At 40.4% G+C, this 16,701-nt stretch overlaps 1 protein-coding gene across 1 annotated transcript in view; it reads left to right on the forward strand.

Annotated features, from left to right (window-relative positions):
• The window catches only part of MYO10 (myosin X), a 262,216-nt gene that overhangs the window by 156,616 nt on the left and 88,899 nt on the right, over positions 1–16,701 (forward strand). Inside the window, exons 10-19 of the mRNA XM_069556123.1 lie at positions 4,815–4,944; positions 6,413–6,531; positions 8,142–8,288; positions 8,437–8,537; positions 8,649–8,715; positions 9,236–9,328; positions 9,750–9,818; positions 10,699–10,781; positions 13,602–13,710; positions 16,228–16,308. Coding sequence (XP_069412224.1) covers positions 4,815–4,944; positions 6,413–6,531; positions 8,142–8,288; positions 8,437–8,537; positions 8,649–8,715; positions 9,236–9,328; positions 9,750–9,818; positions 10,699–10,781; positions 13,602–13,710; positions 16,228–16,308 — 999 coding nt within the window. The remainder of the gene's footprint in view (positions 1–4,814; positions 4,945–6,412; positions 6,532–8,141; positions 8,289–8,436; positions 8,538–8,648; positions 8,716–9,235; positions 9,329–9,749; positions 9,819–10,698; positions 10,782–13,601; positions 13,711–16,227; positions 16,309–16,701) is intronic.

Consider the following 16,701-nt stretch of genomic DNA (forward strand, 5'->3'; position numbering starts at 1 on the left):
TGGGAAAAGAATCCAGGAAAGAGTAGATACATGTATACGTGTAACTGATTCGCTGTGCTGTACAGCTGAAACTTAAGACAACATTATAAATCAACTATGCCCCAGTAGAAATTTTAAAATAAAAGCCTGACTTTATACCTCGATTTTGCCACATTTGAAAACTTCAGTCTCTTTCAGTGTTGGAAAATTCAGGAGTAGAAGCTAATTTTATATTATACAATGCTATAATCTCTCCTAGTATAAAATTACATAATAAATTTTCAAAGTATTGATCCTTCACTCATGATTTACTGTGCCCAGACACCTCCCCTCCTACCCCATCTTATTCAATCCATTTATTCACGATTCACCTGAGGACCCTTGGCTTCCTTAGATGGTACCCCCACCTCACAGCTGAGACCCAAGTGGATTTACTTTTTGTACCTGAAATTCACTCCTGTTCCCTGTTTGCTTCCACTGTGAAAAGCCTGGCTTCCTTCTGACCCCAAACCTGATTGGGATTGTATTATGTATTTGTCATCACTCCCCTCCCACCCCACACTTTCACAATCACCTGTTTTTTATGTGCTTATTAAAGACTATTGAAAACATTTTCTATGACTTTGTGCCAGTTTTATAGCTAAATTGCTGTTTCATGCTCCTGAACTGTACTGAGAATTTCCCAGGGTTTTTTTTTTTTTTTTTAAAGTCTTGAGCCATGTTGTTGAGAAAAGATAATTATAAAGAGGCTTAACAGCATTGTAAATCAACTGTATTTCAATAAAAATTTAAGAAAAGTCTTAAAGTGGCTACTTTAAGACTGCAAACAGGACGGTAGTAAACGGTGAATGGAGACTCTGGCTAGCAGGGGTGAGTGGCCACGCCTGTGCTGGTTGGTGTTAATTGGTTCCAGCCATTACATTACCCCATGGCACGTGATTGATGCTTGTCACCACACTCCTAATTCACTTAGAGTTAAACTTGAGAGTGAAGAAGTCACAAATTTCATACAGAAAGCACACTTTATTCATTTGCTTTCATGTCTCATATGTAATCTTTGTATTTTCAGAGCTTAACCAAGAATTTTTTTCATGGAGCATCTTTTGATATTTTTTATTTTACAGTTTGCAGTTTTCTGCTACTGTGGACTTATTTTTTGAAGACCTTCCTTTTTTCCCTGCAAGTATAGAGGAGATTTTTAAAACTTGAAGTATAGTTGATTTATAGTGTGTTAGTTTCTATTGTACAGCCAAGTAATTCAGTTATATATGTGTGCATGTATACAGATTCTTTTTCATATTTTCCATTATGGCTTATTCTAGAATTTGAAGATAGTTCCCTGTACTATACAATAGGATCTTGTTTATCCATTCTGTATATAATATTTTGTATCCACTAATCCCAAACTCCGAATCCAGCCCTCTCCTGACTCCCTTCCCCCTTGACAAGTCTGTTCTCTGTGGAAGGTCTTATTTGTTTAGTGTTATATAAAGTCCAGGCCAGTGAGTTACAGTGAAATCTTTTATCTCTATGGTCATCCTAAGACGAGCTTAGAAAATTTTTATAAATTAGTGTTGAAGAGGTCCTGTGCTACAGGAGGAAAACTTTAATAAAAAAAAAATTATTAACTTTACCATGGCATGGATGCTTTATAGTTATTTTGCAAACATCTAAATTGGTCCTTACCACTGTTTTGAAAAGCTTCCCTGCTGGCAGTGATGGTAAAGAATCTGCCTGCAATGCAGGAATCGCGAGTTTGATCCCTGGATCAGGAGGATCCCCTGGAGAAGGAAATGGCAACCGGCTCCAGTATTCTTGTCTGGAGAATTCCATGGATAGAGGAGCCTGGTAGGCTATAGTCCGTGGGGTCGCAAAGCATCAGACGTGACTAACGTTACTACTACTACTACTACTGTTATAAAGTCTTGAGCATAATAGATATTCTGTATTTCTTAGCCATATTTCTTTGCTTTTAGAATAAGTAAATTTGAATAATTACTTTCCCATAGGTTTTTAAAAATTGATGAGCACTTGACCGATAGTTCTTATTCTTGGCATCAATTTTTGTCTGTACCCATAAAATGATAGTCTTTTCTCTTACTCTGTTAAACAATTCATGGTCTTTTTATTATTTTTTTTTGTAGTCCCTTTTATTAAGTTATAATGTATATATAATAAAATACCCTCATATAAAGCATATAAAGTAAAATTTGAATTTATGCACTCTTGTACCCACAACCACGATCAAACTGAAGGACAATTCTACACCTTAAAGATTTCTTATCCCCCTTCCTAGACAATCCCAGACTCCCTAGCCCTAGGAAACCTAGAAAAATGTGTCTTTTCTAGAGTTTCCTGAAAATGAAATTGTATAAAATCTCTCTCCTCTCTCTCTGGCTTCTTTCACACATCCAAACTGCACCTAACAGAATTGTTTCTTTTTACAATGAATAGTATTCCATTGAATAGACAGCAATTTATTTATCCATTTACCCATTAATAGACTCAGTTGTTATAGTAAAAACATGTCAACAATTTTAAAAGATGTGAATATAATGTCCATTAGCCTGCCAGTGGTAACATTGCAACTATTTTCAATTTTGTAGATTTTGTTCCCAGCCTGATTTTCTTAAAAAAAAGTTGCACAAATATAATTTAGTACTTTTTACATAAAGCTATCATAAATATCATGTGTCTATGTAATGTTGATAATTTCCTCTAAAAACTATATACTGTTCTAGAACAAGTTTACTTACTATATTTGATTTGTCTGATTGTAGAAGAGCTAGAACTTGTTTTTCTCTGAAAGTGTTGTTAAGATAGTGAATATTTTAAAAAGCTTTCTTTCCTGTCAAGATTTTCTTTGAAACAAATCTTCAACATTGGAACTTCCTAGTGGTACAGTGGATAAGATTCTGCACTCCCAATGCAGGGGGGCATGGGTTTGATCCCTGCACAGGGAACTAGGATCCCACATGCCACATATGGTTGCTAAAAATAAAAAAATTCCAGCACTGAAATTAAGGGTGAATTTCTAAGGATGTAAAAAGAAAAAAAAAGCATACAACCGAATGGAGAGTAAGTTCCTAGACTTTGTGTTCGTCAGGCCTGACTTTGAATCTTGGTTTTGTAACCCTGAGAAACTTGTGTAACTTCTCTGAACGTTTTAAGATTATGTACCTAGGTGGTCCCGCCCAACGCTGACCCATAATCTTGTTTTTTCCAAAAAGATTATACTGACATATACTACCAGTGAGTGACCACTGCATAAATACCCCACTTTCACTCATTTTATCATTCGGAAAAATTTTTGTTAATTTAATAGAAGTTATCTCATTTTCTTCAATATGCACGTGTTGGATTTCTAGGAAGGAAAACATTTCTCTGTGGATTTGCATTTCCTCTTACAAAAGGTGCCTATTTTATTTTACTGCATCATGTGTCTCAATATAGCTGTTGGTTCCTTGCCTTATGCAGTTTTTTCTTTTAATTTTGTTTTCCTGTTTATTGTTTTTGCCCTTTGTTTCTGGCTTTTTTTTTCTTTCCTCTTAAAGAAATTACTTTTCATATTTTAAAATCTCCAGTCGTTTCCTCTTGCAGCTTCTGTGGCTTCCCAGTGCTGTGTGGCTTCCTTCTTCCCGTTCCAGTGGTCATTGTAGTGATCATGGGTCTGAGTTCTCTTTGTAGGTTATTTTCATCCATATTGCTAGCAGTTCCGTCCTCTGTTCTGCACGTGTGTGTGCGTGCGTGCATCCGTGTGCATATGTGTAGAGCAGGAGTGGGAGAGGGTAGCTGGCTCTTTTCTTGACAAGAATATGTCTCCTAAATCCTAAGAGATAATGAGCAAATCTTTGATCTGATTCAGAAGATGCCTGGTTTCAGTTCAGAAACTTTCTGGGGAACAAAGCCCCTGTTGGTGCTTGTTCTTTTTTCTTTTTCAAATCAGCATTGTGTTAACTTCTACTTAGTATCCAGAGGCCAAAGTAAGACCTTAAAAATCCTTTGGAGAAATGGAGAATAGCAGTGTGATGACTGTCAGGGAAGACAAATCTAGATCCGTTCAGTTTTTCCATCAGCATCTTTTACAAAAGGAGCAGACGTTTCTTCTCTTGTTAGAACCCCTGATGGAGAATTTCATTCTACTTATCAGGGTCCCTGCTTCTTTTAACCGATAAGACAAGTCCCCAAATTTATACTGGAGGAGTCTCATGAAGTATCCCCCACCCCTGACATGTTCTTTTCTTTTAAAAAAAATTAATTAATTTTAATTGGAGGATAATTACTTTATAATATTGTGATGGTTTTGCCATACATTGACATGAATCAGCCACGGGTACAGTTGTGTCCCCCCAACCTGAACCCCCTCCCACCTCCCTCCCCACCCCATGCCCCCTATTTTTTATGTGTAAGAAAATAAATGGTCCATTACATTTTGATACACATAGAAAGAATTTTTTTGTCGCTATCATTACTATGACTCTCTGGAGTAATTCTTTTCTGGCATAAACAGGAGTCTTGTGTGTAAAGCAGATACTTATTTTTTTTTTAATCTTATTGATTGGGTTATCTCTTAAGTATCATACAGTTCTTTCCTAATGTCTTGCTTTTCTTTTATGTGTACCCATTTAAAGTGTTTGTCATATAAAAGGGGTTGACCGAAAAATGTGTTCGATTTTTTCTTGCAGCATCTAATGGAAAATCCCCAATGAAATTTTTGGCCAACCCCCAATATTTCTTGCTTTCTTGCCTTGTACTTAGTAACTTTGTTGAGTATTGACCATTTTCATTTTTTTTAGTATGAAAAAAGATGAAAAACTAACCTTGTTTCCTTCCAGATGGCAATGGAGGTCATGCAGTTTAGCAAGGAAGAAGTTCGGGAAGTGTTGAGATTGCTTGCTGGTATATTACATCTTGGGAATATAGAATTTATCACTGCTGGTGGGGCGCAAGTTTCCTTCAAAACGGGTAAGGTTGCTTCTCCCTGCTTCACTTCCTTGGCTTTTGTCTCATAAGAAATGTAGATCTCAAATATTTTCTGTCTGGCCTTTGACAAAAAAATATTTTGAGCCCTAGAGTAACAGCTACAGAAGTTTGATGTGAAAGGTCAGCTAATAAAGGGTCAAAGCATCAAACAAGTGATTTCTGCATGGAATGGTGGCTGTGTTCTCATTTTCTGCTAAGAAAGAAGGAAAGTGGGCCAATAAGAGGAAATAGGGACAACAAGAATTTGATGTAGGAAGAATGTCTTGAGTCAGGTGTGTAGTGTCATTGTAGTTAATTCCTGGCTACAGAGGGCTGCCGTAGTGGAATGGTTAAGACCGTTAGTTTTCAAGCCAGGATGACTGGTTCGTAGCCCAGCTCTGCCACAAGCTGTTTCCTTGGGTTACTTATCCCTTCAGCACTCATGACTTCTCACTGTAAAGTGCACAGCGGAGATGTCTTAAGACTAAGTGAGTTAACATACATGTTACAATGTCAGTTGTCATTTTCCTGGAGTGATTTATTCTTTAAACTTTTCTGATGGATGCAGTGGATGAGGGCATAGAGGCTGGGAACTGGATGAGTGTAAATTCAAAGTGGCCCTCGAGTTGCCCGGGGCTAGAGGCCTGTAGTTCTCCTTCCCATGGATCATACCTGTGGATGTTTACTGCTTTAGAAGTGAAAACAAAGGCAGTTAAAACTGGAGTGGGTAGCCATTCCCTTCTCCAGGGGTCTTCCTGACTCAGGGATCAAACCCAGGTCTCCTGCATTGCAGGCGATTCTTCACCGTCTGAGTCACCAGGGAAGCCCTTTAGAAATAAAAGCAGAGATAGTTAAAAAATAATAATAGATTTACTTTAAAATAACCATAACCAACCCCTTGCATATAGTAAAATAAGTAGTAGTTTATTTGAAAGGCCATGTTCCAAAACAAAAAAGAGCAAGTCAATAACGACTGACATTGTCTAATGATTGTGTAACTGTTTGAAATATCTGGTGTAATGAAGGACAGCTGGCTTCCATTTCTGCCTTCAGCTTGTTGAGCTGCTCATGTCATGTGGCCTCTGGAATATTCTTCTATATACTTGTGAGGGAATGAGAGTGAAAAAGCAAATAACAGAGTTTATCACTAAAAAAAAAAAGCAAGTCTTGCTATTGAAATAGTTATGGGCCTTGCAAACCTCTGATAGCGTCTTGGGGAACCTGCCAGGGGGGTTCTCTGGACCGCACTTGTTCCAAGTACCAGGTTGTTTGCCGTAAACCTAAGACTCATTTAGGGAGTGAAAAGCCTGCCAGTAGAACATGTGTCCTCTAGGTCCTGCCCGAGGGACTTAGGAATATTCTCTGCTTTACTGTGTCGCTTGGTGGCATTGGCTTTGCACCCATTTGGGGTCCCATGGGCTGTCTCTTCTTGGGGTTGTGCATCCATTTTCGCCTTGTCCTTCCTCCCCAGCCTTGGGCAGGTCTGCAGAGTTACTTGGGCTGGACCCGGCACAGCTCACAGATGCCTTGACCCAGAGGTCCATGTTCCTCCGGGGGGAGGAGATCCTTACACCTCTCAACATTCAGCAGGTATGTGTGTGACCCTCAGAGCAACTTCTAAAGATGCCTCTGGGTCTGCAGATCCATGGTTTTGATTTGAATAAGTAACTGCAGCGATCCATCTGAATGCTTTTGGCTCAGGATCAAAGTAAGACATCCATGTTGAGGGGATAGGCGAAGTGGTTCAGTGGTCATCTTAGAGACAGCGTAGCAGAATGTTTAAGAGGAATAGGACTGGGGGAGATTTTCTGAGTCTGAGTCCTGAGTCTTCAGCTTATTATATTCTCGTCTTGGGAATTTATTCACGGTGCCTCAGTTTCCTCTTCTGTAAGACAAGGATGAAAATAAAGTGTTAGTTGCTCAGTCATGTCCGACTCCTTGTGAACCTATGGACTGTAGTCCACCAGGCTCCTCTGTGCATGGAATTCTCCAGGCAAGAATACTGGAGTGGGTAGCCATTCCCTTGTCTAGAGGCTCTCCCTACCCAGAGATCAAACCTGGGTGTCCCAAATTGCAGGTAGATTCTTTACCTTTTGAGCCACCAGAGAAGCCCCAAGACAAGGATGTGAAGGTAGTGGTCATTCAGTCATGTCCGACTCTGTGACCCCAAGGATGGGAGCCCGCCAGGCTCCTCTGTCCATGGAATTCTCCAGGTAAGTATGCTGGGGTGGGTTGCCATGTATAAGGATGATAGTAAAAAATACATAAATGCTAAAAACTTAGTGGCATTGCCGACTCAGTGGACATGAGTTTGAGCAAGCTCCGGGAGTTGGTGATGGACAGGGAAGCCTGGCGTGCTGCGGTCCATGTAGTCCCCAAAATTCAGACACAACTGAGCTACCGAACTGAAAACTTAGTGACTGGTGCAGAGTAAGAGTTAATAAACAGCTGTAATAATAATTATTAATTGGTGTTGGTTTTATTATAATTAATAAATTATTATTATTATTAATGAAAGCAAAGCAACAGTATGTTGTATGATTTACTTTTGTCTCTGCAACTTGCCTTGAGCCAGTTACATGCACTAGATGCTAACCGTACCATGAAGAAAACTTGTATGTACACAAAGTAAAATATGAGAAGATGATAATGAGTGAAGTCGGGTCTTAATTAATGTCATATTGTTGTTGTTATTTAGTCACTAAGTCGTTTCCCACTCTCTTGCAACCCCATGAACTGTAGCTCACCAGGCTCTTCTGTCCATAGGATTCTCCAGGCAAGAACATTGGAGTGGGTTGCCATTTCCTTCTCCAGGGGATCTTCCCAACCCAGGGGTTGAACCCTAGTCTCCTGCATTGGCAGACAGATTCTTTACCACTGAGCCACCTGGAAAGTGCACTTAGTGGCATAAACCTGATCAAATTTAGAGTTGTATATATTGGTTCCAATTCTTTCTTATAATTCAATATGTAAAGCTGAGTTTGAAAGTCTGATGCTTCAAGGTGAATCTTGCTGCAAATAAGCAAGCTTCAGGTTTCCCTTTCTTTAGACAGCTGTGTTTTCCTGGATGGTATTGATTCACTTGACACAGGCTGCGTGGATGTAGACTGAGTGGCTCCTGTGTGCAGCACGGATAGACATGCCCATCCGGTTCCCTGCAGTCATCAGGGAAACCGCGTCTCTGTCTCCTCTCCCCTCAGGCGGCAGACAGCAGGGACTCCTTGGCCATGGCACTTTACGCACGCTGCTTCGAGTGGGTGATCAAGAAGATCAACAGCAGGATCAAAGGCAAAGATGACTTCAAGTCTATTGGCATCTTGGACATCTTTGGATTTGAAAATTTTGAGGTGTGCTTCCAATGAGTGGGATCCTCCTAAGCAGATCTCATGAAACAAACTCTATGTTTTCCGTACAGATTTTTGTTGGCCTTTTCTTTACCTTTTTATGTAAGAGCGAGAGTGCTAAAGACTCTTGTTGGATTGTGTCCCCCCTTAGGTGAATCACTTTGAGCAGTTCAATATAAACTATGCAAACGAGAAACTTCAGGAATATTTCAACAAGCATATCTTTTCTTTAGAACAACTGGAATATAGTAGGTAAGCACTCATTGAATTGCATTTCAAAATGTTTAAGAAAATGAGTCCCTACACTGGATAGTTTTGAAGTGATATTTTACTACAGCCTGGACCTTTTTAATCTTTGTACAGAGAAGGCCTAGTGTGGGAAGATATTGACTGGATAGACAATGGAGAATGCCTGGACTTGATTGAGAAGGTAACACACTGTTGAAGAATTGTTACAGTCCCAAGGGTGTCCAGCTGGGCTGATTCATATTTACGGGAACAAAAGAGCTTGTACGAACACGCACATGAAAGATGTGAATGTTTAGAACACAATGGACCATTTGGAAGCATACATGTAACTGTGCAAGGTTGAATTTAAGGACTTGGCTGCTTCAAGCCCATTGTCTCTTTGAAGTCGATATTTTAAGATCAACAGTGAGCAGAGTGGCTTCCCAGAGATTCTAAGTCAGCATCAGAAACTTTGCCCTCCCGGTTGTGGATTGGCCGATTGTAAACGTTCTGGTCACCAGATTGCAGGGGGTTCAGTGTTTGCAGTGTGGAATGAGTTTGGAGTTCTTTATAGTGGGTCATTCTGAATTTTTCAATCGGAGAAACTATGCCCTTTTTACCACTTGATAGAGAGTAGAGAGGAAAGGAGCTGTAAAAGTACTTAGAGGCAAAAATTCAATGTTTAATTCATATTTAACCTTTCTTTTTCCCCTCTCTTCTAGAAACTTGGCCTCCTAGCCCTTATCAATGAAGAAAGCCATTTTCCTCAAGCCACTGATAGCACCTTACTGGAGAAGTTGCACAATCAGCATGCTGTATGTCCACACCTGCCAACTCCTCATTGTGTCTGGGCAGCTCATCTGTGGATTAAGATGATATAGGACAGATTTAGGGGCTGTTGGCCCCACGGTGTTACTCACATTGATTTTTTTTTTCTCTCTCTCAAACGGAAGCTTTGCTCTGCCAGAACTAAATAGAAATAAGCCAAAGGCATAGATTTGAGGCTACTTGTCAGAATATGCCCACGTTTACTTTGAGTATAAAATTTAACCTTTTTAACCTACTGTAATGACACAGACCAGGCTTGCATGATTTTGATGAAGTGGATCACATGATGTGTCCCAAAGCTCTTATATGTCGTGGATTTTGAAATTGTATTCACTGGCAGTTGTAGTTATACTGTGAGGAAATCAGTGAGTGAAATTGGGCATTTACTTTTTTTTTTTTTTTTTTAAGAATAACCACTTTTATGTGAAGCCCAGAGTTGCAGTCAACAATTTTGGAGTGAAACACTATGCTGGAGAGGTAACTCCTGTTTGAATTTGTATGATTGAAGTGTGATTGATTTACAGTATGGTGTTAATTTCTGCTCTACAGCCAAGTGATGCAGTTACACACACATATATATACTTTTCCCATTAGGGTTTGGCCCGGGATATTGAGTATAGTTCCCCACCCTATACAGTAGGACCCTGTTTGTCCATTCAACATGTAACGGTTTTCCTCTGCTAATCCCAGACTCCCCACCCTGCTCCCCCTTGGCCACCACGGGTCTGTTCTCGCTGTGAGTCTGTTTCTTAGATAAATTCATTTGTGTCATTTGACTCCATATATAAGCGATATTGTGATATTTGTCTTTCTGATTTACTTCACTTAGTACAGTGATCTCTGGGTCCATCCCTGTTGCCTCAAATGGCATTTTGTTCTTTTTGTGGCTGAGTAGTATCCCCCTGTATATACATGTACTACATCTTGATCCATTCATCTGTCGCTGGGCATTTAGGTTGTTCCCATGTCTTGACTGTTGTAAATAGTGCTGCTACGAACATAGGGCTGCCTTTGTCTTTTGGAATTAGAGTTTTGTCCGGATAGATGCTCAGGAATGGGATTACTTGGCCATACGGCAACTCTGTTTTTCATTTTTTGAGGAACCTCCATACTTTTTTCTATAGTGGCTGAACCAATCCAACCAACAGTGTAGGAGGGTTCCCCACACCCTTAGACAGGCAACTTCTTAATCAAGATCCCGGCTGATATTTGCCCATTTGGTATTTAGACAATAGTAATTTCAGAAGCTGATCATAAATATACTGAATGATGGGTCCAGCTTTTAAAGGGGATGCTTCTGACTTGAGATGATTCTTTTGACCAGTTCTTCCTTTTCTCATTTGTTGTTGCAAACCAGGTTCAGTATGACGTGCGGGGCATCTTGGAGAAGAACAGGGATACGTTCAGGGACGATCTTCTCAACCTTCTGAGAGAAAGCCGGTGCGCTGGTCTCTTTTCTGAGATGTCAGAGTGATGTCTGTGCAGATGCTTTTAATTCACAAACACAGGAAAACTTAATATGGGGGCAACTTGATGTCTGTGTTCTTCCCTGGACAATATTTGATCAATAAAGTGACCTGAGAGATATATGAATGGCCCTAGTGGCAGTGGCTACCATTTAATGAGGTGGCATTGGAACACCAAGCCCATAAATTAGGTACTTTTATTCATCCTGTTATGCAGGTGAGGAGATTAGGCATGGCGTGGTTAAGTGACTTGCCCAGGATTCTTCAACTAGATTTGATCTGTTCTGCTTGGTTCAAGAATCTAAGATTTTAACCAGCATGACCTAGTTTCTTCATAGCAAGCTTAGAGCTATGCGTTAAATTGATGTCAGCCTCAGGTCTTGTAGGACCTTATGTCTCTAGTTAGTGTAAGGGTTATCAAGAGAAATAAATATATAAATATTCAGCTAAAATTACCCATTCATTTATTCATTCATGAATTGTAAATTCACATCATTAAATCAGTAGTTAAGGAAAATATGCTGAAAAGTTTTGATGATGAATTCATTTGTTCGTATATATTAAGCCAGGAGGCTTCCTGCTTTTAGGAGGCTTTGTGAGAGAGAAAGAGGGGGAAACAGCCCTTAAAGTCATCAATATGTGTCTTAGATCCAGTGTGAATCTCTAACACAAATTTTCAATATCTAAGGAAGGAAAGTAGCACAGTCACTAAAAAGCTGTAATACTTTTAGAAATGAAAGTCCCAGGTGGCCACCCTCTCGCTCAGATAGCTGTGAATTGGGGTGAAGAGAACCCATCTTAAGTGTCAGCTTAGAAGCCCAGGATGGAAGTGGCTGATCTTTCAATGTGTCTTAACCCTCCTCTATGAAGATTCCCTAATTACAACCTTATCAGCTATTTTTATTTTTAGGTGCGTTTTCAGACCTGTAAAAAGGGCAATGTTTTAACCACAGCAGATAACCTCTCTCTCAAAGCAGATTTAAATTGCTCCATTTAAGTAAAAGCGGGGTCTTGAGGTTAAATGGAACATTTGGTGATGAGAAGGGCTGAGGCCTGGAGGCCAGCAAGATGGCCTTCCACTGATTGCTGCCATCATAACGTTAAGTGGAATTGGAGGCAAGAGCGCTGTTTTAGCCCAGGTTTCTCTCTGCAGAAGGAGAGGCTTGGTGTCTTTGCCTCTCTGCTCTCTTTTGCCTTTGGCACCTGTAACATTCTGCACTCCGTCTCGTTAGTCACGTCCAACTCTTTGCGACCCCATGGACTGTAGCCCACCAGGCTCCTTTGTCCATGAGATTTCCCAGGCAAAAATACCAGACTAGGTTGCTGTTTCTTCCTCCAGTGGGACATTTTAACAGCACCCAAAGCTTTTCTCCAAAGTGCTCAAAGTACAGAGAACTTCGAAGAGCAAGAATGAACGAAACATCACCCAAGGACAAAAGTGAGAGAGAGTTGAACAGAACGAGAAGTGATGAGGGAAGCACTTTCATTGTCCCCTTGATGGGATGCGAAAGCCAGACTGTCTCTCTCCTGGCTCTAGCAAAGCCATTACCCACTACACCCATGACCCCTGGTTTTTATAGCCCAGAACATCTTCCATTCAAAGAAGATCAAAAAGGTCCTGAGGATTTCCCTAGTGGCGCAGTGGATAAGAATCCGCCTGCCAGTGCTAGGGACACGGGTTCAATCCCTGGTCTGGAAAGATTCCACCTGCCTTGGAGCAATTAGGCCCTGTGCTAGAACCCTCGAGCCACAACTACTGGACCAGCACACCACAACTACTGAAGCTTGCATGCTCTAGAGCCAACAAACCACAACTGCTGAGCTTGAGGGCAGGAGGGGAAGGGGACGACAGAGGATGAGATGGTTGGATGGCATCACCAACTCAATGGGCATGGGTTTTGGTGGACTCCAGGAGTTGGTGATGGACAGGGAGGTCTGGCGTGCTGCGGTTCATGGGGTCGCAAAGAGTCGGGCACAACTGAGCAACTGAACTGAGCTTGAGTGCTGCACTACTGAAGCCCATGTGCCCCGGAGCCTGTGGTCCACAAGAGAAGCCACCGCAATGAGAAGCCCACACACAGTAGCTGGGGAGTAGCCCCTGCTCGCCGCAGCTAGAGAAAAGACCTCTTAGCAACGAAGACCTAGTGCAGCCAAAAATATAAATTAAAAGCTCCTGAGAAGTCTTTTACTTTGTCAGTAGTGGCAATAGATTTTCTAGAACTTTTTAATAATAACAACAGTGATCATCAACACTTAAGATGAGCCAGGCCTCACACTCAGCCTTTTGCCTCCATTTCCTCATTTCATCCTTACCCCAGCTTCCTAGGTTACATCCTAAAATGACTCCCATTTCCAAGTGAGAAAACAGGTGTGAAGAGAGACCAGCATCTTATCCAAGTCAGAGGGGACGGCAGGATTGAACCAAGTCAGTCTCACTCCAGCCTGGTGCCCTTCTACCTGTTAACTGACTGTATCTTCGCCACACCGAGTTGCACAAGGGAAACACTTCCTTCCACTGGGTTGCAAAGCTCAGCTCCGGAGTAGCTGGTCACCTGGGTCATTTTCACACGTCCTCTTCTCCCCGGTGAGACTCCAGCACTCCGAGGCGGCTACATCTGCTTCAGTGCCTGAAGCTCCTGGGCGGTGGTGGCTGTGAAATCTTGGAACACTGTCTTAGCTCATGCAGGCCTTGGTGTGTTATTTTCAGTGGGAACCTGCATTATAATTATAGTGATCGAGCACCTAATAATTGGGTGTGCACCCCTCATGGCCCTCCTGCTCTCTGCTCACACAGATTCGACTTCATCTATGACCTCTTCGAACACGTTTCCAGCCGCAATAACCAGGATACCTTGAAATGTGGAAGCAAACACCGGCGGCCCACGGTCAGCTCGCAGTTCAAGGTTAGTTTATGCTGCTGGTCTGGATGGACCCATCTTTATTGTGACTTTAGGAACTTATAGTCAGAATGAGCATCTATGAGGTCTATGAAAGGGTTTACTTGTTTTCTGTCATCCTTTTAAAACAGGATTTTAGGAAGAAAAATATACTTTTGTTTCCTGAGCCAGATTTTTTTAAAAAAGGGTTTTTTTGTCTTATTAAAGATAAATAACTACTTACTCTATGTTTATGAAATAGTCATTCTTTTTAAGGACTGTTTGGTTATTTGGGATTGCTCTGATTTGTATTTAAAGGCTCAGGTGCATATAAGGTATATTTCTTCCTGTGTCTGGATTTTTAAAAAAATTTTCCTCAGTAGGTTTACAGGATCATAACTAGGAAGAGTAACCAAGTGCATGGTTAAATAAGATCAGTGTCAGTCACCTTGTTCAGATGTCCAGAATTCAGAGAAAATAAGGAATGTTCTTATTTGCATCATAAATATCTAAGCCTTTTAGAGAGTTTAGAGGCAGAGCTCAAGAAGGCCATTTCTCTAATTTAATTGTCCTGTTTTACCCCCAGATCCGTACATGAGGGGGAATGGAGGCATGTCAGTCATCAGACCTTTATTAAATTTGCCCTCTGGGAGACTCTCTTTCATGTAGCTACTCAGTTGGATGCCGTGGGGTTGGGGGGTGCTCTGTGAGGTTTGTTGTTTGATGTGTTTGGGGATCAGTTCCACTCACAGTCCCATTGCTGACAGTACTGGCAGGTGTGAGCCTGATAGGATGTAATTTAATAATAGCTTAATAATCACAGCTGCCATTTATTATATACTCTTATGTTACAGTCATGGGGCTAATACGTTTACATATGCTATCTTGTTCACTTGGCTCATCATCTTAGAAGTATGTATTATTGTCCCCATTTTACAGATGAAGAGGCTGAGGTTTAGAGGAATGGAGGCTTGCTCAGTCCTTCCGAGGACTGAAGCTAGGATTTGAATGGAACTTGAGTCTATCTGACTCTCAACCGTAGGCCATTATTCATCCAGTGGGGTCATTATGTCGTCTTTTTCTAAGTCAGTGTTGCCTGGAGTTGTCTTGGAAGACTTTGCGATGTTGGTGACTTAAATTGAACTAGGAATCAGGCAATGGAAGAGAACGGGCTGAGCTTCTAGGTAGAGACAAAGGCAGGAGGCAGGGTCCCAAGTCAAGAATGAGTCCTATTCCCAGAGGACTGGACTCCTTGTATGATGATAAATGGATACTAGAGTATGAGGGGCCATGAATTCCAGGACATTCCGTCATCTGTGAGAAATCCTAAGGCTTTCTGAGCACAGAAGTAACGAGTCAATGTAGTGGACAATCCAGTTTATTCAACAGCAAAATTATAAAAAAGAAACAGACAAATTTAGAGACTGAGGGAAATAGACTGAAAAGACATATCAACCAACTGCACTGCATGGATCTAATTATTTGCATTCTGATTTCAAAGAATAAACCATTTAAAAATTATGAAATTTGAGACAGTTGAGTACTTAAAAATGAATCCTGAACTCATTGTACCTTTTCATCTTGATAGTGAGAAATATGTGTTAATTCTTTTCAGGAATGATATTGTGGTTACCTCTGTAACATTTTAAAGTATTTAGCCTTTGGTAATACATACTGAAATATTAAAGGATGAAACAGCACAATGTCTGGGATTTGCTTTTCTGCTAGAAGTGGGTGTGGTGTGTAGAGAGCAGGGAACAGATGAGATGAGATTAGCCAGGAGTTGAAGCTGATGACGGGTACTCCTTACATGCTCTGTCTGCTTTGGTAAATGTTAAAAATTCTTCACAATTTAAAAAAAAAATTTAAAGAAAAGACAGCAGTATTACAGGAGATTGATCTGCCTGGTGATTGAAAGATCGTGGTTCAAAGACCAGTGAGAAGCTGTCACTGTGGAAGCTGTCATTTCCATGGAAATAATTAATGAGAAGGAACAACTCCAAAGGAGAGTTGATACTTCTCAGGTTTTCTGTATAAACATTAAAATATCCCAGGGTATTTTTTATTTTTATTTTTTATATTTTTTGCTGGTTAACAGAATAGTATTTTTTAATGGTATTATATCAGAGAAGTAATAAATGTTTGCATATGTGAAATAATTTCTATGATAATTATAATACCTTTATTTTATTAGAATAACATGATTAAAAATCAAAGGGGCTTCCTTGGTGGCTCAGATGGTAAAAAATCACCTGCAATGCAGGAAACCCAGGTTTGATCCCTGGGTCAGTCAGCAAGATCTCCTGGAGAAGGGACTGGCTATCCACTCCAGTATATATCAAAGAAGTAACAAATGAGCTTTGCATATGTGAAATAGTTTCTATGACAACTATAATACTTTTATTAGAGTGACATGATTAAAAATAAAATCACTATCATTCCTCAGGTTTGTGTTTTCTTGTTTCTGATGAGTGCCTAGGGTGCTGAGAAGTTTAAAGACATAGAAAGAGACCAAATCAACCTATACTTTTTTCTTTCTCACAGGACTCCCTGCATTCCTTAATGGCAACGCTAAGCGCCTCTAATCCTTTCTTTGTTCGCTGTATCAAGCCAAACATGCAGAAGGTAAGATTTACGACAGTTCTCCCCTGAGACTGTCTTATTTAAGGCCACTGCTTTCCAGCATGGCTACTTGCTGATTTGATTTCTCCAAAGTTCTTTCATTATAGATGGTTGGATTTGACATTATTATAACATTTAGTGGGGAAAAAAATCCCTTTGTCTTTTGGACCTATTTGCTTTTGAATGATGTCATTACACTTTAGAGAAACCTAGTCTAAAAGGAAAGATTTTGAAACCTTCGCATTTTTCCTTTAGCATTGCTTTCAGATTCTTGGGCAAGCTCCAGAATGTGATATATACCTTTTGGAAGAAATGATTGGTGTGTTTTTTGTTTCAATAAATTTCATTTTTTTTTCTTTTGCTTTATTGTTAAACATGACAAAGGGTCTGCATTCT

Source organism: Ovis canadensis, chromosome 16 (genome assembly GCF_042477335.2).
Source record: "Ovis canadensis isolate MfBH-ARS-UI-01 breed Bighorn chromosome 16, ARS-UI_OviCan_v2, whole genome shotgun sequence".
Classification (NCBI taxonomy): domain Eukaryota; kingdom Metazoa; phylum Chordata; class Mammalia; order Artiodactyla; family Bovidae; genus Ovis; species Ovis canadensis.